The sequence below is a fragment of the Cnephaeus nilssonii genome, assembly GCF_951640355.1.
Source record: "Cnephaeus nilssonii genome assembly, chromosome: 4".
Taxonomy (NCBI): Eukaryota; Metazoa; Chordata; class Mammalia; order Chiroptera; family Vespertilionidae; genus Cnephaeus; species Cnephaeus nilssonii.
Window position 1 is genome coordinate 4,090,344 of NC_137075.1, and position 25,272 is coordinate 4,115,615.

At 46.3% G+C, this 25,272-nt stretch overlaps 1 protein-coding gene across 2 annotated transcripts; it reads left to right on the forward strand.

Moving 5' to 3' along the window:
• The first annotated feature begins 12,571 nt into the window (after positions 1–12,571).
• COMMD4 (COMM domain containing 4) lies at positions 12,572–16,993 on the forward strand. 2 transcript variants are annotated; one of them, XM_079768133.1, is made up of 8 exons: positions 12,572–12,695; positions 14,932–15,003; positions 15,201–15,266; positions 15,436–15,475; positions 15,752–15,871; positions 16,036–16,116; positions 16,444–16,620; positions 16,708–16,991. In XM_079768133.1, the coding sequence occupies exons 1-8, from the start codon at positions 12,693–12,695 to the stop codon at positions 16,746–16,748; spliced, it is 600 nt and encodes a 199-aa protein (XP_079624259.1). In that variant the 5' UTR covers positions 12,572–12,692; the 3' UTR covers positions 16,749–16,991. The 2 variants fall into 2 exon arrangements, with proteins under 2 accessions (XP_079624259.1, XP_079624260.1); XM_079768134.1 differs by lacking the exon at positions 12,572–12,695 and adding an exon at positions 12,711–13,805 and having other exon boundaries at positions 16,708–16,993.
• The last annotated feature ends 8,279 nt before the right edge of the window (positions 16,994–25,272 follow it).

Below are 25,272 nucleotides of genomic sequence, written 5' to 3' on the forward strand. Positions count from 1 at the left end.
TATATTCTTATAAAATTTTTCTTGACCCTGATAACCAAGGATGGAAAGTGGAGACTACAAAGAGCAGGGATCCTCAAACAGGGGGCCAGTTCACTGTCCCTCAGACCATTGGAGGGCCGAACTATAGTTTAAAAAAAACAACTATGAACAAATTGCTATGCACACTGCACATATCTTATTTTGAAGTAAAAAAACAAAATGGCAAAAACACCCGCATGTGGCCCGCAGGCCGTAGTTTGAGGACGCCTGACGTAGAGACTGATAGAAAGTGCAGAGACCTGAAAGGGCTGGCGGGGCTCCTACAAACAGCAGCTGAAGATCTGGAGGGATATCTCAGCTGTGGGAGGTTACCACTGAGAACTCTGGGGTCTAAACTCCAAGCTTGCTCCCCAGGCCAGAGAACCAAAACTGAGAAAGGTGCCCACAAAACATATGGCTGTCAAAAGCAGCAGGATTCTTGTCAGCCAGCCAGAAACTGTAGGTGAAGGCACCCTCTTAAAGGGCCAAAGAACAAAATTTCGTGTTCAGCCACTCACCTTGGGCTCCGGAAGAGGGAGGGCAGAGTGGACTGGAGCTGTGGGAGGAGAGTCCAGGATGCGGGATTCTGGGGTTGGAGCCCAGAGGGCAGCGACCCCAGTTTCCTGTGTTCAGGCATTGCCTCTCCCTGCAGAGGACATCTTTCTCCTAGGAACTTTGCTACCCAGGAAGTTTATGCCTGGGGGAAATGCAGTTGCCCCACCCTGTGGGAAGACCTCTCATCCCACCCTGTGGTCAAAGGCCTGAGGCAAATCAAGTCTGGGTGTCAATTGAACTACAGGCAGAGGTGGATCTCTGGAGGCTCTGAGTTTTTGCCTTATTCCCTTCTGGGCACAGGGCTTTGAAAAGCAGACTCTGGTGCACATCTTGGTCCTTTCCAAAGACACCCAGGTCCTGCAGAGGGAGCCACAAGCTATGGATTTCTGACAGCTCCAAACAGAGTACTCAGGACCAGTCAGAAATAGCATCAGACATTGTCCTGCACTAGAGATTGGAAGTCGTGGCAGATCTATCTAATACATAGACACAAACCCAACAGGCAGCCAAAATGGGGAGACAAAATACAACCCCCAAATGAGAGAACAAGAGAATTCTCCAGAATAAGGGATAAACAAAATGGAGACAAGAAACTTATCAGATATAAAGTTCAGAATAATGATGGCAAAGATGCTCAACAGCATGAGAAAAGATATAGTAACTATGAAAAAAGACCAGTCGGAAATAAAGAATGACCTGTCACTAATAAAGAATACATTGGAGCCGAAACCGGTTTGGCTCAGTGGATAGAGCGTCGGCCTGCGGACTCAAGGGTCCCGGGTTCGATTCCAGTCAAAGGCATGTACCTTGGTTGCGGGCACATCCCCAGTGGGGGGTGTGCAGGAGGCGGCTGATCGATGTTTCTCTCTCATCGATGTTTCTAACTCTCTATCCCTCTCTCTTCCTCTCTGTAAAAAAATCAATAAAATATATTTTAATAAAAAAGAATACATTGGAAGGAATACACAGCAGATTAGGGGGAGCCAAGGATCAGAGCAGTGAATTAGAAGATGAAGAGAAAAAATCACTCACTCAGAGAACCAAAAAGAAAAAACAATTAAAAAACAAGAGGACAGGTTAAGGGAGCTGTGGGACAACATTAATCATAACAATATTCACGTAATTGAAGTACCAGAAGGAGAAGAAAGTGAGCAAGGAATAGAGAATGTGTTTGAAGAAATAATGGCAGAAAACTTCCATAACCTGGTAAAGGAAAAAGATCACACAAGTCCTGAAGGCACAAAGAATCCCAAGCAAAAAGAATACAAACAGGCCCATGCCCAGACACACCATAATTAAAATGCAAAAAGTTAAAGACAAAGAAAGAATCTTAAAGGCAGCAAGAGAAAAGCAATTTGTTACCTACAAAGGAGCTCTTTTAAGGCTGTCAGATGATTTTTTCATCAGAAACTCTATTGGCCCGAAGGGAATGGCATCAAGTATTCAAGGTAATAAAAAAGTAGGGATCTGAAAACAAGATTACTATATCCAGCAAAGCTATCATTCAAAAAAGGCTAAAGGAGTTTATCAGCACCAAATTAGCACTGCAAGAAATGCTAAAGGAACAACTGTAAAGAGAAGAAGAAACAGAGAGAGAGAGAGAGAGAGAGAGAGAGAGAGAGAGAGAGAGAGAGAGAGAGAGAGAGAGAGAGAAAACGAAGGCATACAGAATTAAAATGGCAATAAATAAGTACCTATTAATAATAGCCTTAAATGTAAATGGATTAAATGCTCCAATCAAAAGACATAGGGTAACTGAATGGATACAAAAATATGACCCAATTATATGTTGTCTACAAGAGACCCACCTCAGAACAAAAGACTCACACAGGATGTGATTAAAGGGATGGAAATAAATTTTCCATGCCAATGGAAAAGAAAAAAAAAAGCTGGGGTAGCAATATTTATACCTGACAAAATAGATTTCAAAATGAAGGCCATCACAAGAGACAATAAAAGTCACTACATAATACTAAAGGGATCTATCCAACAACAGGATATATGCACCCAATATAGGAGCACCTAAATATATATATATAACTTCTAGAGGACTTTAAGGGAGAGATCAACAACAATACAGTCATAGTAGGGGACTTTAACACCCTGCTGACTTCACTGGATAAATTTTCCAGTCAAAAAATTAACAAGGAAACAGTGATTATAAAGGACGAACAGGATCAGATGGATTTAATTGACATTCATAGAACATTTCACCCCAAAGCTCAGAATATTCATTCTTCTCAAGTGCACATGGGTCATTCACAAAGATAGACCACATGTTAGGACACAAAATAAGTCTCTATAAGTTCAAGAAGATTGAAATCATATCAAGCATCTTCTCAGATTACAATGGAATAAAATTAGAAATCAACTATAATAAAAATACTCAAAAACTTTAAAACAGCCTTAGCTGGTTTAGCTCAGTGGATAGAGCATTGGCCTGTAGACCAAGAGGTCCCGGGTTCTATTCCAGTCAAGGGCACATACCTTGGTTGCAGGCTCCACTCTGGCCCGGGTCGTGGTCATGGTGCATGCAGGAGGCAACCAATAGATGTGTTTCTCTCAGATCGATGTTTCTCTCTTCCACTCTCCCTATAAACAATGGAAAAATATCCTTGGGTGAGGATTAAAAACAACAACAACAACAAAGCCACATTAAAACACATGTTATTAAACAATGAATGGGTTACCAATAAGATCAAGAAAGAAATAAAAAAAATTCCTGGAAACAAATGAAAATGAACACACAGCAACCCAAAATCTCTGGGACACAGCAAAAGCAGTCCTGAGAGGAAGTTCATAGCACTACAGGACTACATAAATAATAATAATAATAATAATAATAATAATAATAATAATAATAATAAATTAATAATGTGAAAACTGACACCACAGAAATAATGCTGGATGTTGGGCATCATTTAGCGCCGGTGGTCTTGATCCTGCATCTAGAAGGGTTCTGGGATCTGGAGAAGGGGATGTGCGTAAATTAAATAAGAGTCCAGAGATGAAACATAATTTTGAAAGGCATTTGTGGGGGGGCAGCGGAGCCTGGCTAAAAAAACCAAGTTCCCCTTGTCTCACAACCCCTTGCTTTTTATTAACACAATTTGTCCTAAGGCAAGGTGGAGATATACACATCAAAGGCCAGGGTTAGTCTACAGAGTCCATTGTCAGATTGGGGAATTGCCTTTGGCTGTTCAGGTGTTTGGCCAACAGGAGTCAATAACATGTAGATTAAGATGCCCTGAGCTGTCTGGCAGCAAGCAATCATCCTTTTCAGGTTTGGGGAAATGCCTTTAGCCATTCCAGCAGGAGATAATATATGTGACTCAGCCCTTGTTGAGTCCCCAAGTTCCACCAACCTTTCGATGAAACTCTTGCAATTATGACATGCTGGAATTGGCTTCTGGCACAGAAATACAAAGGATTGTAAGAAAATACCATGAGCAACTATGTGCCAATAAGCTGTACAATATGGATGAAATGGAAAATTTCTAGAAAAATACAATCTTCCAAATCTGAATCAGGAAGAATCAGAAAACCCGAGTAGTCCAATAACAACTGATGAAATAGAAGCAGTAATTTAAAAAAACCAAACAAACAAAAAAAAAAAACTCCCAGCAAACAAAAGGTCTAGTCCGGATGGCTTCACAGGGGAGTTTTACCAAACACTCAAAGAAGAACTAGCACCTATACTCCTCAGACTATTCCAAAAATCCAAGAGGAAGGAACACTTCCAAGCTCTTTTTATGAGGCCAGCATTATCCTAATTCCAAAACCAGATAAAGACACTACAAAGAAAGAGAGTTACAGGCCAATATCCCTGATGAACATAAATGCTAAAATCCTCAACAAAATATTAGCAAATCAGCCCAAACCGGTTTGGCTCAGTGGATAAAGCGTCAGCCTGCAGACTGAATGGCCCCAGGTTCAATTCCGGTCAAGGGCATGTACCTTGGCTGCGGGCACATCCCCAGTATGGGGTGTGCAGGAGGCAGCTGATCGATGTTTCTCTCTCATCAATGTTTCTAACTCTCTATCCCTCTCACTTCCTCTCTGTAAAAAAATCAATAAAATATATTTTAAAATATTAGCAAATCAGATCCAGCAATATATTAAAAAGACCATACACCATTACCAAGTGGAATTTATTCTAGGGATGCAAAGATGGTACAATATTTGAAAATAATAAATGTGATGCATCACACAAACAAATTGAAAGACAAAAATCACATGATCATATCAATAGATCCAGAAAAAGCATTCGACAAAATCCAACACCCATTTTTTTTTATTAATACTCTTAGCAAAGTAGGAATAGAGGGATCATATCTCAACATGATAAAGGCCATATATGACAAGCCTACAGTGAACATCATACTCATTGGGCAAAAATTAAAACCATTTCACCCAAGAACAGGAACAAGACAAGGATGTCAGTTTTCACCACTCTTATTCAACATAGTACTGGAAGTCCTAGCCACCGTGATCAGACAAGAAAAAGAAATAACAGGCATCCAAATTGGAAAGGAAAAAGTAAAACTGTCATTATTCACAGATGACATGATATTGTACACAGAAAACCCTAAAAACGCCATCATAAAATTACTAGATTTAATAAATTAATTTGGCAATGTAGCAGGATACAAAATTAATACCCAGAAATTGATGGCATTTTTATACACCAATGATAAGTTCTCAGGAAGAGAAACTAAACTAACAATCCCATTTACCATTGCAACTAAAAAAATTAAAGATACTTAGAAATAAACTTAACCAAGGAGGCAAAAAACCTGTACTTAGAAACTAAAGGACATTGAAAAAAGAGATAGAGGAAGATATAAACAAGTGGAAAAACATACCGTGTTCATGGATTGGTAGAATCAACATCATCAAAATGTCCATACTGCCCAAAGCAATCTATAGATTCAATGTAATCCCGATTAAAATACCAACAGCATATTGCACAGGTCTAGAACAAATGCTCCAAAAATTTATATGGAACCAAAAAAGACCCCGAATAGCCACAGCAATCTTGAGAAAGAAGAACAAAATTGGAGGGATCACAATACTAGACATCAAGCTATACTACAAAGCCACCGTAATTAAAACAGCCTGGTACTGGCACAAGAACAGGCATATAGATTAATGAAATGGAACAGAGACCCCAGAAATCAACCCAATCCATTATGCTCAATTAATATTTGACATAGGAGGCAAGAGCATACAGTGGAGTCAAGACAGTCTCTTCAGCCCAGTTGGTGTGGCCCAATGGTTGAGTGTCGGCCCATGAACCAGGTTGTCACGGGTTCGATTCCTGGTCAGGGCACATGCCTGGGTTGTGGGCCTAATCCCCAGAAGGGGGAGTGCAGGAGGCAGCCAATCAATGATTCTCTCTCATCATTGATATTTCTATCTTTCTCTCCCTCTCCTTTCTTCTCTGAAATTAATATATATATATATATATATATATATATATATATATCCTATCTAATAATAGAGTAACATGTAAATTACCATCACTCCGCTAGGCCCACGATTGGGCAGCGGGAGGCTGGGGGCGGGACTCGGGGTGGCCTATCCGGCCATTGAGAGGCACGGATCTGCTGCCACTGAGGGGGGCTACCCTGCTGTTGAGAGGCGCAGGGGGCGGGACTCCCGCCCCCTGTGCCTCTCAACGGCCAGATCCACGGCCGCTGAGGGGGCCTGCCGCGGACACCCAGCTGCGCCTCTCAACGGCAGGGTAGCCAGGTGTCCGCGGAAGCCCCCCTCAGCAGCCGCGGACCATCAAAAGCGTGGGAGCTGGGTGCCTGTCTGCTCCGGCACCAGGCCTTTCAGAAGCCTCCGCTGAGCAGGAGGCTTCTGAAAGGCCTGGTGCACCAGCGGACAGGCACCCAGCTCCACCGCGAAAAGCGAAAGTGTGTAGGGGGCCCTACATGTGCATGATTCAATCATGCACTGGGCCTCTAGACAGTCTCTTCAATAACTGGTATTGGGGAAATTGGACAGATACATGCAAAAAATGAAACTAGACCACCTACCAACTTACACCATACACAAGAATAAACTCAAAATGGATAAAACACTTAAATGTAAGTCATGAAACCACAAAAATCCTAGAAGAAACCATAGGCAGCAAAATTTCAGAAACCTCTGGTAGCAATATGTTTACCAATACAACTCCTAGGGCAAAGGAAACTATGGAGAAAATAAACAAATTGAATTACATAAAAATAAAAAGCTTCTGCACAGCAAAAGGAACCATCCACAAAATGAAAAGGGAGCCCACTGTATGGGAGAACATATTTGGCAATGATACATCTGTAAAGGGTTAATATCCAAAACATATAAGGCACTCATACAATTTAACAAAAAGAAGACAATCCAATTTAAAAATGGGCAAAGGACCTAAACAGACACTTCTCCAAAGAGGACATACAGATGGCCAAGAGACATGAAAAAATCCTCAAAGTCACTGATCATCAGAGATGCAAATTAAAATGGCAATGTGGTATCACCTCACACCTGTCAGAATGGCTACCATCAACAAATCAACAAATGACAAGTGTTGGTGAGGATGTGGAAAAAGGGGAAACATAGTACACTGCTGGTGGGAATGCAGACTGGTGCAACTGTTATGGAAAACAGTATGGAGTTTCCTCAAACATATTAAATATGGAACTGCCATTTGACCCAGTGATCCCAGTTCTAGGAATATATCCTAAGAAATAGAAACACCAATCAGAAAGAATGTATGAATTCCGATGCTCATAGCAGTACAATTAACAACAGCTAAAATTTCAGAACAGCCCAAGTGCCTACCAGCAGATGAGTGGATAAAAAGCTGTGGTACATTTACACCATGGAATACTATGCAGCAATAAAAAAGAAGAATCTCTTACCCTTTGAGACAGCATGGAGGGACCTAGAGAGTATTATGCTAAGCAAAATAAGTCAGTCAGAGAAAGACAAGTATCACATGATCTTATTCATATGTGGAATCTAATGAACAAAATAAACTGAAGAACCAAATAGACCCGGAGACATAGAAACATAAAACTGACTCTGGAATTTCCGAGGGAAGGCGGGCGAGGGTGGGTGAGTGGGTGGGGGGAAATCAAGCAAAGAACTTGTATGCATATACCATATTTTTCTGTGTATAAGACACTATTTTTTTCTATAATTGTTAGACTGAAAATCGAGGGGCATCTTATACATAGAATTCAGCCGAGGTGGGTGCCCTCGGGTACTTAGCTGCCCATACCTTGTCAAACAGGCTTTCTCCAATCAGGAGCCTTATTGTTACTGACGTCAGCTGATGCCGTAATTGGAGGTGGAGGCGGAGGCGGAGGGGAGGTGGAGGTGGAGCGTGAGCAGATGCAACAGGGACTGGAGCATTCTGAGCCCATAAAGATGTCAAAAAATAAAAAGATAAATACCAGTAAGCGATTGTCTTACTCTGCAAAATTCAAACTGAATGTAATTAGCTATGTTAAAGAGCATGGAAATAGAGCTGCAGAGAGACAATTTGGACCTCCTCCCACTGAGTGTATGATCAGACAGTGGAGAAAACAGGAAGAACAACTCCTTAAGATGCCAAAAAAGAAGAAGGCCTTAAGAGGAAAACCAGCAAAATGTTTAAAATATTGATTTCTTAATTTTGGGTTGGGAAAGTGGGAGGCGTCTTATACATGAGGGCACCTTATACATAGAAAAATACGGTATGCATAACCCATGGACACAGACATTAGGGTGGTGAAGGCCTGAGGTGAGGGACGGGGGTTGGGTAGAAGGGGTCAATGCAGGGGGAGAGGGGTACATATGTAATACTTTCAACAATAAAGATTTAATTAAAATAAAATATAAAAAATATTTTTTCTTGGACATGGTGTAGTATTTTTTTTTCTTTTTTTGTGGTGTAGTATTTTAACACTGTTGACTTCAACATGCTGGTGTTTATGAGATTTTTAAAAAACTCTATAAATGAGATCAAATTTAGCATGAATTGGGAATATTTCCACCTCTTTCTTTTTATGGAGCAATTTAATTATTATGGGCTTTGTCCTTTATTGTTGAAAAGCCAGCTGGGCTTGGTGTATGGGGGAAAGGGTGGGGCATGGAATTGAAGAGAAATCTCAAACTGTTCAATTTCTTGACTGGTCTTTGATCTATTTGTTAGGTTTGATGGAGCAATTGAGTTCATACCCTCCCCCCGGGAACTGGCTTTTCAGGTCATTTCACGATGGACATTCCCTTTGACCACATTTCACTTGCGGTGACCACATTCCATTATCTCCCCTCTGGGTATGCATAAAGAAGTCTCCGCCCAGAAAAAGCCCACCTACAGTCCTTTAAAAACCTCTTTCGCCCCATCTTTGCGTGCTGGTGCCATTTTGGAGCTCAGCCCATCTGGGTTTCCAGATGACCTAATAAATTCATAATGCTTTACCCCTTTTGGCCTCGAGCATTCCTCTTTCGGCAGCCCTAACACTGAACTTGTTTTATTTATTTATTTATTTATTTTTTTAAAATATATTTTATTGATTTTTTACAGAGAGGAAGAGAGAGGGATAGAGAGTTAGAAACAATGATGAGAGAGAAACATCGACCAGCTGCCTCCTGCACACCCCCTACTGGGGATGTGCCCGCAACCAAGGTACATGCCCTTGACCGGAATCGAACCTGGGACCTTTCAGTCCGCAGGCCGACGCTCTATCCACTGAGCCAAACCGGTTTCGGCTGAACTTGTTATTTGTTACCGCCCTCTTTCCTAGGCAACTAAGGGCATTCATCAAAATGAAAGAAAATACGCAGGCATTTAAGGAGATATACCCAGGGTCCTGATAATGTTGTTTTCTTATATGGGTGTCAGTGACATGGGGTGTGCAGTTTATGAAAATTCAATTAAGCTTTGTATTTATGTACAATTTTCTGTATGTGTATCATATTGTAATAATGTTTTTAAAATATGGCTTTCGCCACAGCCCACAGTTACTGTATAAGAGCTGTGCTTACCCGTGGAGATCATGGAAATGACCTGAGGCCCCTCCTAAGGGAATTACATTACCTTCCAGACCCGGCTCCCAGGCACCTGATCCCTTAACTCGAACACATTAAATGGCTTCCGCTCCCTATTTTCTTTTCTTTTCTTTTAATATATTTTATTGATTTTTTACAGAGAGGAAGGGAGAGGGATAGAGAGTTAGAAACATCGATGAGAGAGAAACATCCATCAGCTGCCTCCTGCACACCCCCTACTGGGGATGCGCCTGCAACCAAGGTACATGCCCTTGACCCCTTGACCAGAATCGAACCTGGGACCCTTCAGTCCATAGGCCGACACTCTATCCACTGAGCCAAACCGGTTAGGGTCCTATTTTCTTTCTTTCCCCCCCTCCCCCCCCCCACACAGATACTTTATTAGTTTCCTCTACAAGAGCTAGTAACATCAATCTTTTTAACAGAAACTTCAGGTCATTTGAGAGGCCAAACAGATCCAAGGAAATAAGATGAAAATTAAATACTTAAATTAATCAAAAGGTAGTACAAAACCACCTAGAACCATCTACCACAGTGATAGTGGGCTAAGATTAAGCTACAGCAAAATGATCTCATGTAAATGTTAAAGAATACACAGCAAAAAGTGAGATTTGCTTTCCAGAAGACTATGGTACACTGATCATTTGGGCCCAAGAAGTTATTTAACCAGGAAAAGGTCAAGATGGTTGAAGGTCAAACCCAATGGAAAAGGAACAGGTAGGAAGGAGACTAAGCGGCAGTTTCCTAGCAGAGGTTCAGGGATCAGGCTTTTTCCTCCCAAGAAGCATCTGCTGCACCGTGTGCTGCCTTCCCTCAGGCTCCTCCCTGGGAGCTGCCCGCCTTACAGGCCATCAGCAACCAGAGCGGATTCTGGGCTGCCTAGGGCTCTCGTTGTAATTTAGTATAGACCTTGGGGAGCTTGGCACATGTTAAGGTGGGTAGGGAGTTAGTTTGGCTTTGTTCTTTTTATTTTGTTTATTTTTTTTGGGGGGGGGGGGGGGGGCTCTGTTGCTAGTAGTTCTGAACCTAGGAACCCCAGAAGCGTTCCCATGAAAAGCAGTCTGAGCTTCCCCAACCACATTCAAACACCCCACACAACACCCTTCAGTCTGAAATCCTGCAGAAGCTGAGTTATAGTTAAAGCTGCAAGGCCCACAAAATCAAAGAAGCCAGAACGAGACAATGCAGGTAGGAAGTCTGAGTAGTCTCAATCTCTTTCCCTGATTTGGGAGAAAAGTTAATACACCTGGGATGGGATGTAGAAAGCTACTGGAGCAAGCCGGGGCTTCTGCTGAATTTTCCATCAAACACCAAGGGAAAGCAAGGGAAGGGAAGGGGTTCCCTTTATTTTTCAAAGGCCTCAGAAGTTATTCTATTACAAAGGGACATGGCTGAACAGGTAGGAAACAGACTCCCCATTGAGAGTTCTCCTGACGGCCTCTGCAGGAATCATGGCGATGGCGATCACCTGCATTTTGGAGCAATGCTTCATCTTATCCTCCTGAGGGAGGGGTGGTGGTGGGGACCACTACTGCTTCGCAGCAGGCGTTGTTAATGCGAGGAATGGCGGGCCAGACAAGATCCGGTGAGCCAGGACGGCACCAACTCCGGTGGCTCCGGCGGAAGGAAGTGTGTCGGCTGCGTGTCAGCCATGTCATCCGCTAGCATGGCCACCGGTGCCCCGTCTCCGACCAGCACCACGCGGTCCGCTCCGTGGGCCTTCTCCCGTTCTTTGTGGACCACGGCAAAGTCAACATCCAAACGGCCTGCGGTGGAGGTAACTCAGCTCCCCGCCCCGGGCGAGCCGGTAGCGCAGTCCCTCCATCAGAGACTCCCCGTACCCGTCAGGGCCGCGGGCTCCGCACACAGACTGTCCACGGGGATAGCGAACAGCCCGGATGTGAGGAGCATGGAGGTCCCTGGTGGTCAGATGGGCTGCACCCGCTCCGGAGAGCGCATTAGCCGCAAGCTTGGCGGAGCGGGGAGCCCGGCTCCTGGCCTCCCATCCTGCCGGCGGAGGGGAGCGGGGTGGCGCAGTGACCGCCGGCGGGAGCGGCCTCACAGGCGTCAGTCCGGACCGCAGCTCCCCGGGCGGTCGTTCACCTCGCCGCAGCCGCTCTGAACCCCGTGGACAGCCTCTCCCGGCCTCCGTCGCCGATTTCAACCCCGGCCTCCTGGCGGCTGAATCTCTCGCTCCCACCTCGCCTGGCTCCAGGCCCGGCGGGCAGCAGTTCTCTGGGACAAGTCCCGGTGGAGCGGCCGTGAGGATTCGGACGTCCGGCATCGTGGCCAGCGACCCCGGCACTCCGCTCCGCGGCCTCCGCTGCTGCAAGCCCCGGGCCCCAGGCAGCCCGAACGCAGAACTAAAGGCTTCGCGTGCCTACCCCGCCATCTTACGTTCCCGGGCGCGCCCCGCCCCCTACTTTCTACGCTTGGAGCGCCTCCGTTACACTGGACAAGGTGCCAGCCATTTGCCGGGAGGGTTTCTGGGGAGACCCTGGCTTTTAGCCCAGTGGCAGCTCCGGGTGCGGCGGCCTGCCCCGCCCGTCCGAGGAGGCCCCGCCCGTCCGAGGAGGCCCCGCCCCTCCCGAGGAGGCTCCGCCCGTCCGAGGAGGCCCCGCCCGTCCGAGGAGGCCCCGCCCGTCCGAGGAGGCCCCGCCCGTCCGAGGAGGCCCCGCCCGTCCGAGGAGGCCCCGCCCCTCCCGAGGAGGCCCCGCCCCGTCCGAGGAGGCCCCGCCCGTCCGAGGAGGCCCCGCCCGTCCGAGGAGGCCCCGCCCGTCCGAGGAGGCCCCGCCCGTCCGAGGAGGCCCCGCCCGTCCGAGGAGGCCCCGCCCGTCCGAGGAGGCCCCGCCCGTCCCGAGGAGGCCCCGCCCCCGCCCGTCCGAGGAGGCCCCGCCCGTCCCGAGGAGGCCCCGCCCCGCCCCGTCCGGGAGGCCCCGCCCGTCCGAGGAGGCCCCGCCCCTCCCGAGGAGGCCCCGCCCCGTCCGAGGAGGCCCCGCCCCGCGCCGCGCCACGTGACCTTACGTCCTCTGACCGGAGCTACCGGAAGGAGAGTCCCGGGCGGGCTTCCTGGCGCTATGGTGAGGAAAAGGGGCTACGAAGCCGGTGATGCTGGGCGGGCAGGGCAGGGTCCCCCAGATCTCGTGGCTGCCCCTTCGGGAGGGTGAGGCGCGGGTGCGAGGAGATGGGGAGGCCGCGCTGGCACCTCGGCAAACCCTTGGGTGCAGTCGCTCCGCCCGCCGACCCCGCAGCCCGGCGGGCAGGACCGGCCGGCGGGGGGAGCCCGGCGCTTCCTGATGGAAGGAAGGAGGGAGGGAGGGAGGGAGGGAGGGAGGGAGGGAGGGCCTGAGCTGAGGGACGGGCCCGGGGCTGGCTCGCAGTGGCAGTCCGTGCAGGCCTCCCGGCTCCAGCAGGACCTCCCAGAGTTGCCCGCTTCAGCCCCCGGTCCCAGGACCTGGACCAGAACTTACTCAGAATTAGGCTCAGTCCAGTCCTAGCCGGTTTGCTCAGTGGTCAGAGCGTGTGGGCCTGGATCACAGTTCCTGTTCTGGTCAAGGGAATGTTCCTGGGCTGCAGGCTCCACCGGCCCTGGTCTAGGCAGGCGGCCAGGGATGTGTCCATCTCACATCGATGTCTCTCTCTCTCTCTCTCCCCCCCCCCCCCCCTCCATTCTCTCTAAAAATCAATGGAAGATATCTTAGGTGAGGATTAACAACAAAAGAAATCAGGCTCAGTCTAATTCCTGTTAAGCTGCATCTCTCTTCCCAGAGCCAGAAAGCAGTTTGGGCCGGGACTTCCCAGCCCCTCCATTCCTTCCTTCCACCGACGCTGAGTGCGTACTCTGCACCAGGCACTGTGCTGCGCACGGAGACTGCAGCGCAGGAAGGAAGGGCAAATCGGAGGCTTCACTTGGCAGTCATGGTTAAGACCTGAGGGGAAGAGACCAACTGAACCTTGAGCACAGTGATAGGAAAGCAGCCCGAGGGCCTGGGCCGGGGAGAAAGCTGGCTCCTGGCAGTGCGGTTTGTGTACCGGGCTTAGGAGTCATGGGGGTGGGGGCGGTACCCTCAGACAGGGGCGAGCACATTCACAGACCCCAGGGGTCAGAGAGCATGGCTCCCTGGAAATGAATGCATTACCCCAACTGGAAGAGTGTAAGCCGAAGGTTAGTGAAAGATGAGGCTGGACAGGTAAGCAGAGGCCAACGCTTGCTGGGTCTTAAGAGCCACGTTTGGACTTTAGGAAGAGGGCACTGGCAAGTTAGGAATATCCTTTTGGTCAGTTTGTGGAGGGAGCAGGAGGGGAGCAGAGAGCCCCAGGAGAGGGTGGGGACCGGAATTAGGGTGGAAAGTGGAGATAGACAGGGCTCAGGGATTAAGTGCTTGAGGAAAAGGAGAGGGAGGTGTTGGGCTTTGGTTCCCAGGTGGCTGTGCTCAGTGGAGTGGGAAACTCAGTAGGGGAAGCAGGTTTCAGTGGGAAGAGCGTTCGGGCGTGGGGTTTGTTCCCGCCCGGTAGAGATGTGGCAAGATGGACATGTAGAATGCTGTGGGTTGGACCTTTGCCAGGCAGTAAGGACAACTGATCAGGGGAGTGGAGGATACTGGCAAGACATGATTGACAGGGTGGGTTTGCATTCCAACAGAGGAGCGGGTAAATAACAAAATGTGATATATGCTGTGGGAATCCAGCAAGAAGCATAAGGAGCTAGAGCATGATAGTAAAGAGTGATTTTTATTTTTTAACAGCTTTATTGAGAACAACACGTGTGTAAATATACAGTTCAATATATTTTGACATGTATGGCTCATGAAAAGGTTTTCAGGATCAAGCTAATGAACACACCACTGGGCCCCTGAAATTTCCTCGTGTAAGGGGCTATTTTAGAAAGTATGTTCAGAAAAGGGCCATCAGAGAGGTGTCATTTGAGCAGAGATCTGAATGAAATGAGAGCAAGCAAACCGTAGGACAGTGGTGGGAGAGTGCCTGGGGTAACAGGAACAGCAGGGAGGCCATTGTGGCTGGAGCCAGGGAGGAAAAGGAAGTGAGAGAGGTCACTGGCTATGAGGCCAGGGACTTTATTTTGTTCTGTGGGATCTACCACAGAGGAGGCACCCAGTCAGTGTTTGCCGAACCGATGAATGCCTGGGATAGGCATCAGAACAAAGTTTGGTGGCAGGGTGGGTCAGGGAGGGGGTTCTCCCAACAGCCTGATAATCAGGGAGAGCAAGCGGCTCCCTGAGGAACAGGAGTGTGGGAGACACCTGGCCACAGCTCACTCCTCCTTCCAGCCTGACCACTTGTCTTACTCCCTTGCAGAGGTTCCGGTTCTGTGGTGATTTGGACTGTCCTGACTGGGTCCTGGCAGAGATCAGCACACTTGCCAAGATTGTTGAGTGCACAGGGTCATCTTGGGGGCTGGGGTGACAGAGGGATGGGGGATGGGGACCCTGGGAGTTGAGGGTGTGGGCCTCAGTGCTCTCAGCCCATCCCAGCATGCTGTGTGCCTGCTCACATGGATGACCTTGTGAGCAGCCCCAGCATGGAGGGATGAGGGCCATCGGGCTGATGTTGGGCCTTCCCTCCAGTCCTCCGTGAAGCTGAGGCTGCTGTGCGGTCAGGTGCTGCAGGAGCTTCTGGGTCTGGGGATGGATGTGAGTGCCTGGTCCAGCACCCCCTTGTCCCACAACCCTGGGAGTACACCAAACCCAGGGAGGTGGGTGATCAGCCTCCTGCCCATCCTTACCACAGGATCCAGGCGGTTGGGGGTAAGGGAGTGGCAAGCAGGGGTCTGGCAACCTTATAGGCCTCCCTTCCCCACAGTACGAGAAGGTCCAGAAGCTCACTGCTGATGCCAGGTTTGGTGAGTACCCCACTGAGTCCACGGACTTTGGGCAACTCTGGCTACTTGGCCTGGGACCTGTACAGAGACCCCTCTTCCCAGCAGCTCACCCTGACCCACCTGCCTCAGCAGAGGAACCTGAGGAGAAGACATTGACAGTGTACCCCCAGTGTCCTCTGCCTGCAGTAGCAATGCTCAAGGCTCAAGGAGGCCTGGGGGCTCTGAGCTGAAGAGAGTAGGGCAACAAGGAGGTAGCTGGGCTATAGTGACACCTCCCACCCCCCATGATCTCCCCAGAGTTGGGCGATGTGAAAGCCACTGTGGCAGTACTGAGTTTCATCCTCTCCAGTGCGGCCAAGCATAGCGTGGATGGCGAGTCCTTGTCCAGTGAATTGCAGCAGCTGGGGTTGCCTAAAGGTATGGGACCTGGGCAGGCCAAGGGCTGCCATGAGGTGCACCCTGGCCAGACCATGTGACCATGAGATGCACCCTGCCCTTTCTGGGCCAGGAGCCTGATACCTGCCCTCTGAGCAGCCCGAGCAGCCACCTGCTTACCTCAGGGACCTCCATTCTGCCCCCAGAGCATGCAGCCAGCCTGTGTCGCTGTTATGAAGAGAAGCAAAGCCCCCTGCAGGAGTACTTGCGGGCCTGCAGCCTGCGTGGTGAGTGTGGAGTCGGACAAGTTGCGGTTTGGGGTTATTCTAGAAGGTACATGTAGCATGGGCTGTGCTTGTTCTCAGAAGATTTACTCATGGTCACATGTCACAATCACAGAGCCAGGACTTCTGACTCTAGCCAGGTTTCTTTCTTCTGAGATCTGTGGATAATCTGAGCTCCCAATTATTGAGCACATGCTGTGGGTCAGAGGTCAAAGGAACAAGAGCTTCCCCAAAGCCATACAACCTGAAGGGTTGTAGACTGAGCCAGGGGCTGGGCTGAGGACTGTGTGGCTCACCTGCCGTGCGTCTGAGAGCCCCACGCTGTCTCAGTAAACAGGCTGGCGGGCACAGGCTGGCGGGTAGACTACATCATGAGCTCCAGCCTGCTCCAGTCTGTGGAAGAGCCAGTGGTACACCTGCGGCTGGACGTGGCAACTGCCCCGGAGGCCCCGGCCCAGCCTGTTGCCCTGTCCCTCTCAGCAGACAAGTTCCAGGTCCTCCTGGCAGGTAAGAAGGCTTAGCTGTACCTGGAGAGGTTAGGGGCCCTCAGATCCCACCTGACTGCTGCCCACCTGCTTACCTCTTCCCTGGCAGAACTGAAGCAGGCCCAGACCCTGATGAGCTCCCTGGGCTGAGGAGAAGAGTTGGTGGCCCACATGGAGCTACCCTACCCGAGTGAAGTTGCTGCCCTTCGAACTTCTCTTCAGGACCCTGGAGGCCTGGCCTCCTGGATCTCTGGCTTTCTAGGTTCCTACCTGAAAATTCAGCACAGCAATCCTGAGAACTTTTCCAGAATTGTCTTCCCTCCCCCATAAAGATACTTGTTGATGGTTTTTCCAAGAAGGAAGAATAAAGAGGAGTGTAAAGGAATGTGTGCGTAGGTTTTTTAGGTTCAGATCAAAGGTTTTTGTGAGACCAAGTAATTGGCAAATCCCTCATATTCTCTTTTCAACTGCTGATTGAGGCAGATCAGGGGTGAGGCAGATGGAGGACCAAAACGGAACCAAAATCTGTAGATGGGAGAAATCGGGGTTCTAGTTCCCAGTCCTGTGATGCTCTTGGCTCTGCCCTCTCTGTGTGGTCTGGTCCGTAGGTTGGCAGCAAGTGGTGGCCCAGTGCCAGATGCCCAAGTAGAGAAAGTAGAGAACTCTTGTCTACCTGCCATCTTATCTTCAGTAGGAAGAGAGAAGGGCGCATGCCTGAACCACTCATTGGCAAGAGTGGTTATGGACTGAATGTGCCCCCTCCCTCAATTCATATGTTGGAGCCCTAACTCCCAGTGAGAGGGTTTTAGGAGGTGGCGTGTTTGGGAGGTAATGATGTTTAGATGAGGTCAAGAAGTGGGACCCTTATGACGTGCCCTGTTTAGTGCCCTTATAAGAAGAGAAACACACACTCTGTACAACCATGTGCCAAGGAAAGGCCTCATGAGAACACTGCAAGAAGACAGCTGTCTCACCAGGAACTAAATCTGCTAGGTCCTTGATCTTGGACTTCCAAAAATTATGGAACTAGGAATAGATGTCTGTTGTTGAAACCACCCAATCTATGACATTTTGTTCTATCAGCCTGAGCAGAGTAAAACAGATGGCCTCCCAGGACTGGCTTAACCCAACAGGGCTCCTGGTAGGAAAGACTGATCCCAAGGCTGGGGGAGGGAGAGCACAAAGTGAGCCTATAACATCTTGGGAAGCAAAGAATAATGAGTCCTGTCAAAGAGCCAGCTGGCCAAAGACTGGGTAGTTTAACCCTTTGCACTCGCTTGCTTTTTTCTCGAGCTGCTACCGATGCTAACCGTGTGGAGTCACACTCGCCATCCGAGTGCAAAAGGTCAAGCATCCAAAGGCTACGGACTGACTGTTCCTGACTTTGCTGGAATAATGGAGCAGATGTGCTTTTCCTGATTCCTCCACTAAGTACAGCTAAACCCTTGGGCATCCTATCTATTAAAGAAGGAATATGCTAATGGACCATCACACCCTCACAAAGACGGTGGTGCCCACAGCCAATGAGGAGGGAATATGCTGATTGACTGTCACGCCCTCAAAGATGGCGGCGCCCAGTTCCCTCAGCATGGCCAGGCCCGCCCCCAGGCGGGTCCGGCCGCTCCACACACACCTGCCTCCCAAGTCCCCCAGTCCCTCCAACCACCCAGGGCCAGCCCAAGGCACAGGCAAGCCTCGGAGGGTAGCTGCCCGGCCTCCCAGGGCAGCCCGAGGTGTAGGCAAGCCTCGGATGGCGGCCGCCCAGGGCCTGCCGAGGCTCAGGTAACCAGGCCTGCCGAGGCTTGTGCTACCGGCAGTGGCAGCAGCAGAGGTGGGATGGGGCGTCACCTTCCCCTGATCACTGGGTCGCCTCCCGCCCTGAGGGCTCCCGGACTGTGAGAGGGGGCAGGCCAGGCTGAGGGGCCCCTCATCCAGTGCATGAATTTTCATGCACCGGGCCTCTAGTTACATATAAAACAATCCGTAAGATCTCTTGCTTAACCTGTTTCTTCGGCTGGAGAGAGCAGGCTTTTTTTTTTTTTAATCCTCAACTGAGGATATTTTTTCCATTGCTTTCAGAGAGAGAAAGGGAGGAGGGGAAGGAGAGAGAGAGAGCTAGACAGACAGACATTGATGTGAGAGAGACACAACATACTTTGTTGTGTTTTCTAGGTCCTGAGTATCATATCATAGCCAGTCTCCCTTCCCTCTACCTTTCAGAAACGTAGATTTTCTTTTTGCTTCATGTATCTTGAGCTGGGTGCTAGAGAAGCTAGCACAGAAACCCAAAAAAAAAAAAAAGCCCCAACAAAAGCCTGCTTTCTCTCCCTGGCTGGTTGCTCAGTGGTTAGAGCATCTGCCCTGTCACCAAAAGGGCACATTGATTCCCAATTGAGGGCACATACCTGGGTTGTGGTTCGCTTCCCACCCTTGGTCAGGGCACATGCAGGAGGTAGCCAGTCGATGTGTCTTGCTCACACCAATGTCTGTCTGTCTGTCTCCTTCCCTTTCTCACTCTTTTCCTTCCACTCTCTCTGAAAAGCAAAGGAAAAAATATCTCAGGTGAGGATTTTTTTAAAAAGCCTGCTCTCTAGCCAAAGGACCAGGCTCAGCAAGACAGAAATCTTACAGAAGCCACTTCCAGCCACACACACAAGAACAGCTCCTCTTCCCCCTGCCGCAGAGGCTGAGCAGGGGCCTAGGTTCCCAAGGCAGTAAGGAGGCAGTTTCCCCCTCCCCACGGGCACTGTGTCAGAAGAGACCTGCTTTAAATGAGACAATTAAGATCCAGAGTCATAATTCCACAAATGTCCATGATTCAATTATAAAGTCATTCATACAAAGAACCTAGAAAATCTCAACTTGAATGAGAAGACAACCAATACCAACATTAAGATGACTCAGATGTTAGAATTCTATGTCAAATATTTGTAAAGCAGCCATCATAAAAATGCTTCAAGCCTCAGCAAAGAAATAGAAGATAAAAAGAACCAGAGAGAATTTTTAGAACTGAGAGTTAAATAACCAAAGTAAAATCTCAGTGGGTGGACTTAACAGCAGAAGAAAGATCAATAGAAATTACCCAATGTGGATAACAGAGAGAAAATAGCTTGGGAACACACACACAAACACCTTGGGGACCTGTAGGACGGAGTATAACAAAAGATCTAATATTCATGTCATCACAGAGTTCCAGAAGGTAAAGAGAAAGAGGGTGGGACAGAAAAGTATTGAAATAATGGCTGAAAAATTCCCAAATATGGCACAAGATAAACCTACAGAGTTAAGCAGAATGGACCCCACATAGATCAAACCCAGAGGAACCCATGCCAAGATATATCATAATCAAACTTCTGAAAACTAAAGGAAAGAAAAAAAATCTCAAGAGAGAAGTGATGCCTTACCTATAAGGGGGAAATAATTAGAATTGGATTTCTCATCAGAAGGAGGAAGCACAGCATTTTTCAGGCCCTGAAAGAAAAGTGTCAACCCAGAATCTTATATTCAGTGAAAATTACCTCAAGAATAAAAAGGGAAATCAAGACATTCTCAGGTGAAAGGTATAACTAATATAATCTGTTACCAGCAGACCTAACCTAAAAATAAAAAGTGTATAGGAGAATCTCTAAATAGAAGGGAAATGATAAAAGAAGGAATCTTGAAAAGAGTAAAAATATAGATACAGTAGACTTCTATGTTATCACAGAATTCCAGACACTTCTCTCATTGCATTAGTAAATATTAATTAGTAACAATGCGTTGTAACTTTTTATTGACTCATTTGCCTCTTTTCCCAACCTGAGTTTCTTTTTTTTTTTTTTTTTGGCGTTTTTTTTTTTTATTGAGGTATTATATGTGTACATATCTTACCATTCCCCCCCCACCCCACACCCATACATGCCCTCACCCCCCAGAGTTTTGCGTCCATTGTTTATGCTTATATGCATGCATACAAGTCCTTCGTTTGATTTCTTATCTCCCCCACCTCTCCCTAACTTTCCCCCTGTAATTTGAAAGTCTGTTTGTTGCTTTACTGTCTCTGTATCTATCTTTTTGTTCATCAGTTTATAATGTTCTTTATTATCCATAAATGAGTGAGATCATGTGGTATTTTTCTTTCATTGACTGGCTTATTTCACTTAGTATAATATTCTCCAATTCCATCCAGGTTGCTGCAAATGATGAGAATTCCTTCTTTTTTATGGCAGCATAGTATTCCATTGTGTAGATGTACCACAGTTTTCTGATCCAGTCATCTGCTGACGGGCACGTAGGCTGTTTCCAAATCTTAGCTATTGTAAATTGTGCTGCTATGAACATAGGGGTGCATATATCCTTTCTGATAGATGTTTCTAGTTTCTTCGGATATATTCCCAGGAGTGGGATTACTGGGTCAAATGGGAGTTCCATTTTCAGTTTTTTGAGGAAACTCCATACTGTTCTCCACAGTGGCTGCACCAGTCTGCATTCCCACCAGCAGTGCACGAGGGTTCCTTTTTCTCCGCATCCTCGCCAACACTTGTCGTTTGTTGATTTGTTGATGATAGCCATTCTGACAGGTGTGAGATGGTACCGCATTGTTGTTTTGATTTGCATCTCTCGGATAATAAGTGACTTTGAGCATGTTTTCATGTGTCTCTTGGCCTTCCTTCTGTCTTCTTTTGAAAATATTCTGTTTAGGTCCGTTGCCCATTTTTTTATTGGATCATTTATCTTCCTTTTATTAAGTTGCATAAGCTCCCTGTAGATGTTGGAGATTAAACCTTTATCAGCGATAGCATTTGCAAATATGTTCTCCCATGCAGTGGGCTTTCTTGTTGTTTTGTTGATGGTTTCTTTTGCTGTAAAAAAGCTTTTTATTTTGATGTAGTCCCATTTGTTAATTTTCTCTTTAGCTTCCATTGCCCTAGGGGCAGTGTCAGTGAAGAAGTTCTTTTGGCATATGTCTGAGATTTTGCAGCCTGTGGATTCCTCTAGTATTTTTATGGTTTCCCGTCTTATGTTTAAGTCCTGTATCCATTTTGAGTTTATTTTTGTGTATGGTGTAAGTTGGTGATCTAGTTTCATTTTTTTGCATGTGTGTGTCCAATTTTCCCAACACCATTTATTGAAGAGACTGTCTTGACTCCATTGTATGGTCATGCCTCCTTTGTCAAATATTAATTGAGCATAGTGGTTTGGGTTGATATCTGGATTCTCTATTCTGTTCCATTGATCTATATGTCTGTTCTTGTGCCAGTACCAGGCTGTTTTGAGAACAGTGGCTTTGTAATACAGCTTGAAATCTGGTATTGAGATCCCTCCTACTTTATTCTTCTTTCTCAGGATTGCTGCAGCTATTCGGGGTCTTTTTTTATTCCAGATGAATTTTTGGAGAGTTCTTTCTAGGTCTGTGAAATATGCTGTTGGTATTTTGATGGGGAGTGCATTGAATCTGTAGATTGCTTTGGGTAGTATGGACATTTTAATGATGTTGATTCTACCAATCCATGAACATGGTATGTTCTTCCATCTGTTTACGTCTTCCTCTATCTCTTTTTTCAGTGTCCTGTAGTTTTCTGCGTATAGGTCTTTTACCTCCTTAGTTAAGTTTATTCCTAGGTATCTTAATTTTTTTGGTGCGATGGTAAATGGGATTGCTTTTTTAGTCTCTCTTTCTGTAAGTTCACTATTGGTGTATAGAAATGCCATAGATTTCTTGGCGTTAATTTTGTATCCCGCTACATTGCTGAATTCATTTATTAAGTCTATTAGTTTTTTGATGGAATCTTTTGGGTTTTTTATGTACAATATCATGTCATCTGCAAATAAGGACAGCTTCACTTCTTCTTTTCCAATTTGGATGCCTCTTATTTCTTCTTCTTGCCTAATTGCGATAGCTAATACTTCCAGTACTATGTCGAATAGGAGTGGTGAGAGTGGGCATCCCTGTCTTGTTCCTGTTCTTAGGGGAAATGGTTTTAGTTTTTGCCCATTGAGTATGATATTTGCTGTGGGTTTATCATATATAGCTTTTATTATGTTGAGGTATGATCCTTCTATTCCCAGCTTGTTGAGAGTTTTTATCAAGAAGGGGTGTTGGATTTTGTCAAATGCTTTTTCTGCATCTATTGATATGACTATGTGACTTTTATCTCTCAATTTGTTTATGTGATGTATCACATTTATTGATTTGCGGATATTGTACCATCCTTGCATTCCTGGGATAAATCCTACTTGGTCATGATGTATGATCTTTCTGATGTATTGCTGGAGCCGATTTGCTAGGATTTTGTTGAGGATTTTGGCATCTATGTTCATGAGGGATATTGGTCTGTAATTCTCTTTCATTGTGTTGTCTTTATCCAGTTTTGGTATTAGGGTGATGCTGGCTTCATAGAAGGAGTCTGGAAGTATTCCTTCCTCTTGAATTTTTTGGAATAGTCTGAGGAGGATAGGTTTTAGTTCTTCCTTGAAAGTTTGGTAAAACTCTCCTGTGAAGCCGTCTGGCCCCGGGCTTTTGTTTGCCGGAAGCTTTTTGATGACTGCTTCAATTTCTTCCATAGTTACTGGCCTGTTGAGCTGTTTAGATTCTTCCTGATTGAGTCTTGGAAGGTTATATTTGTCTAGGAATATGTCCATTTCCTCCAGGTTGTCCAGTTTGTTGGAATAGAGTTGTTCGTAGTATTTTGTAACAATCCTTTGTATTTCGTCGGGGTCTGTTGTTATTTCACCTCTTTCATTTCTGATTTTGTTTATTTGGGTCCTCTCTCTTTGCTTCTTGGTGAGCCTGGCTAGAGGTTCATCAATCTTGTTTAACCTTTCAAAGAACCAGCTCTTGCTTTTGTTGATCTTTTGTATTGTTTCTTTGGTCTCTATGTCGTTTATCTCCGCTCTGATCTTTATTATTTCTTTCCTTCTGCTTACACTGGGCTTTTCTTGTTGCTCTCTCTCTAACTCTTTGAGTTGTAGGGTTAGGTAATTTATTACCATTGTTTCTTGTTTTTTGCAGTAGGCTTGTAGAGCTATGAACTTCCCTCTCAGGACTGCTTTCGCTGTGTCCCATAAATTTTGGATTGTTGTGTTTTCATTGTCATTTGTTGCCATGATGTTTTTTATTTCTTCCTTGATGTCTTTGGTAACCCAGTCATGGTTTAATAGCATGCTGTTTAGTCTCCATGTGTTTGATTTCTTTGGGTTGTTTTTATTGTAGTTGATTTCCAGTTTTATGCCACTGTGATCTGAGAAGATACTTGATATGATTTCTATCTTCTTGAATTTGGAGAGACTTTGCCTATGTCCTAACATATGGTCTATCTTTGAAAATGACCCATGTGCACTTGAGAAGAATGTATATTCTGTGGCTTTGGGGTGTAATGTTCTGAAGATGTCGATTAATTCCATCTGGTCTAGTGAGTCATTTAGGATTGATGTTTCTTTGCTGATTTTTTGTTTAGAGGATTTGTCCAATGGTGATAGTGGGGTATTGAAGTCTCCTACTATGATTGTATTGCTGTCAATCTCTCCTTTGATATCTTCCAGGAGTTTTTTAATGTATCTTGGTGCTCCTGTATTGGGTGCATATATGTTTACCAGAGTTATTTCTTCTTGTTGGATTTCTCCCCTTAGTATTATGAAGTGGCCTTCATTATCTCTTGTTATGTCCTTCACTTTGAGATCTAATTTGTCAGATATAAGTATTGCTACCCCAGCTTTTTTTTCATTTCCATTCGCCTGGAAGACCTTTTTCCATCCCTTTACTCTCAGTCTGTATGCGTCCTTTTTTTTGAGGTGGGTTTCCTGTAGACAGCAGATATATGGGTTTTGTTTTCTTATCCAATCTGTTACCCTGTGTCTTTTGATTGGGGCATTCAATCCATTTACATTTAAAGTTATTATTGATAGGCACTTATTTGTCGCCATTTTTATTCTATACCCCTGTGTTCCTTCTTTGCTTCCTATTTCTTTCTTTCTTTCTTTCTTTTTTACAGCAGACCCTTTAGCATTTCTTTCATTGCTGGTTTGGTGGTGATAAACTCCCTTAGCCCTTTTTTGTCTGTGAAGCTCCTGATTTCACCTTCAATTTTGATTGATAGCCTTGCTGGGTACAGTATTCTTGGATTGAGACCCTTCCTTTGCATGACTTTGTATATTTCATTCCATTCCCTTCTGGCCTGATGAGTTTCTATTGAGAAGTTAGTTGCTAGTCTGATGGGGGTTCCTTTGTATGTAACTGTCTGTCTCTCTCTGGCCGCTTTTAAGATTCTTACTTTGTGGTTGGTGTTTGCCAACTTAATTATAATGTGCCTTGGCGTCGGTCTTTTGGGGTTCATTTTGCTTGGAACTCTGTGAGCTTCTTGGATTTGTGTGGGTTTTTTCTTCCCTATTATAGGGAAGTTTTCTGTTATTATTTCTTCTAACAGGTTTTCTATTCCTTGCTCCGTTTCCTTTCCTTCTGGTACCCCTATTATCCTGATGTTGTTTTGTTTTGTGTTGTCCCGAAGTTCCCTTAGGCTCTCCTCATGCTTTCTAATTTTTGTTTCTAGAAGCTGTTGTAATTGGGTATTTTTTTCCATCTTGTCTTCTAGCTCACTTATGCGGTCCTCTGCTTCATCTAGTCTACTCTTGATGCTTTCTATTGAGTTCTTTACAGCAGCGATGTCATTTTTCATTTCTTCTTGGTTCTTCTTCATTT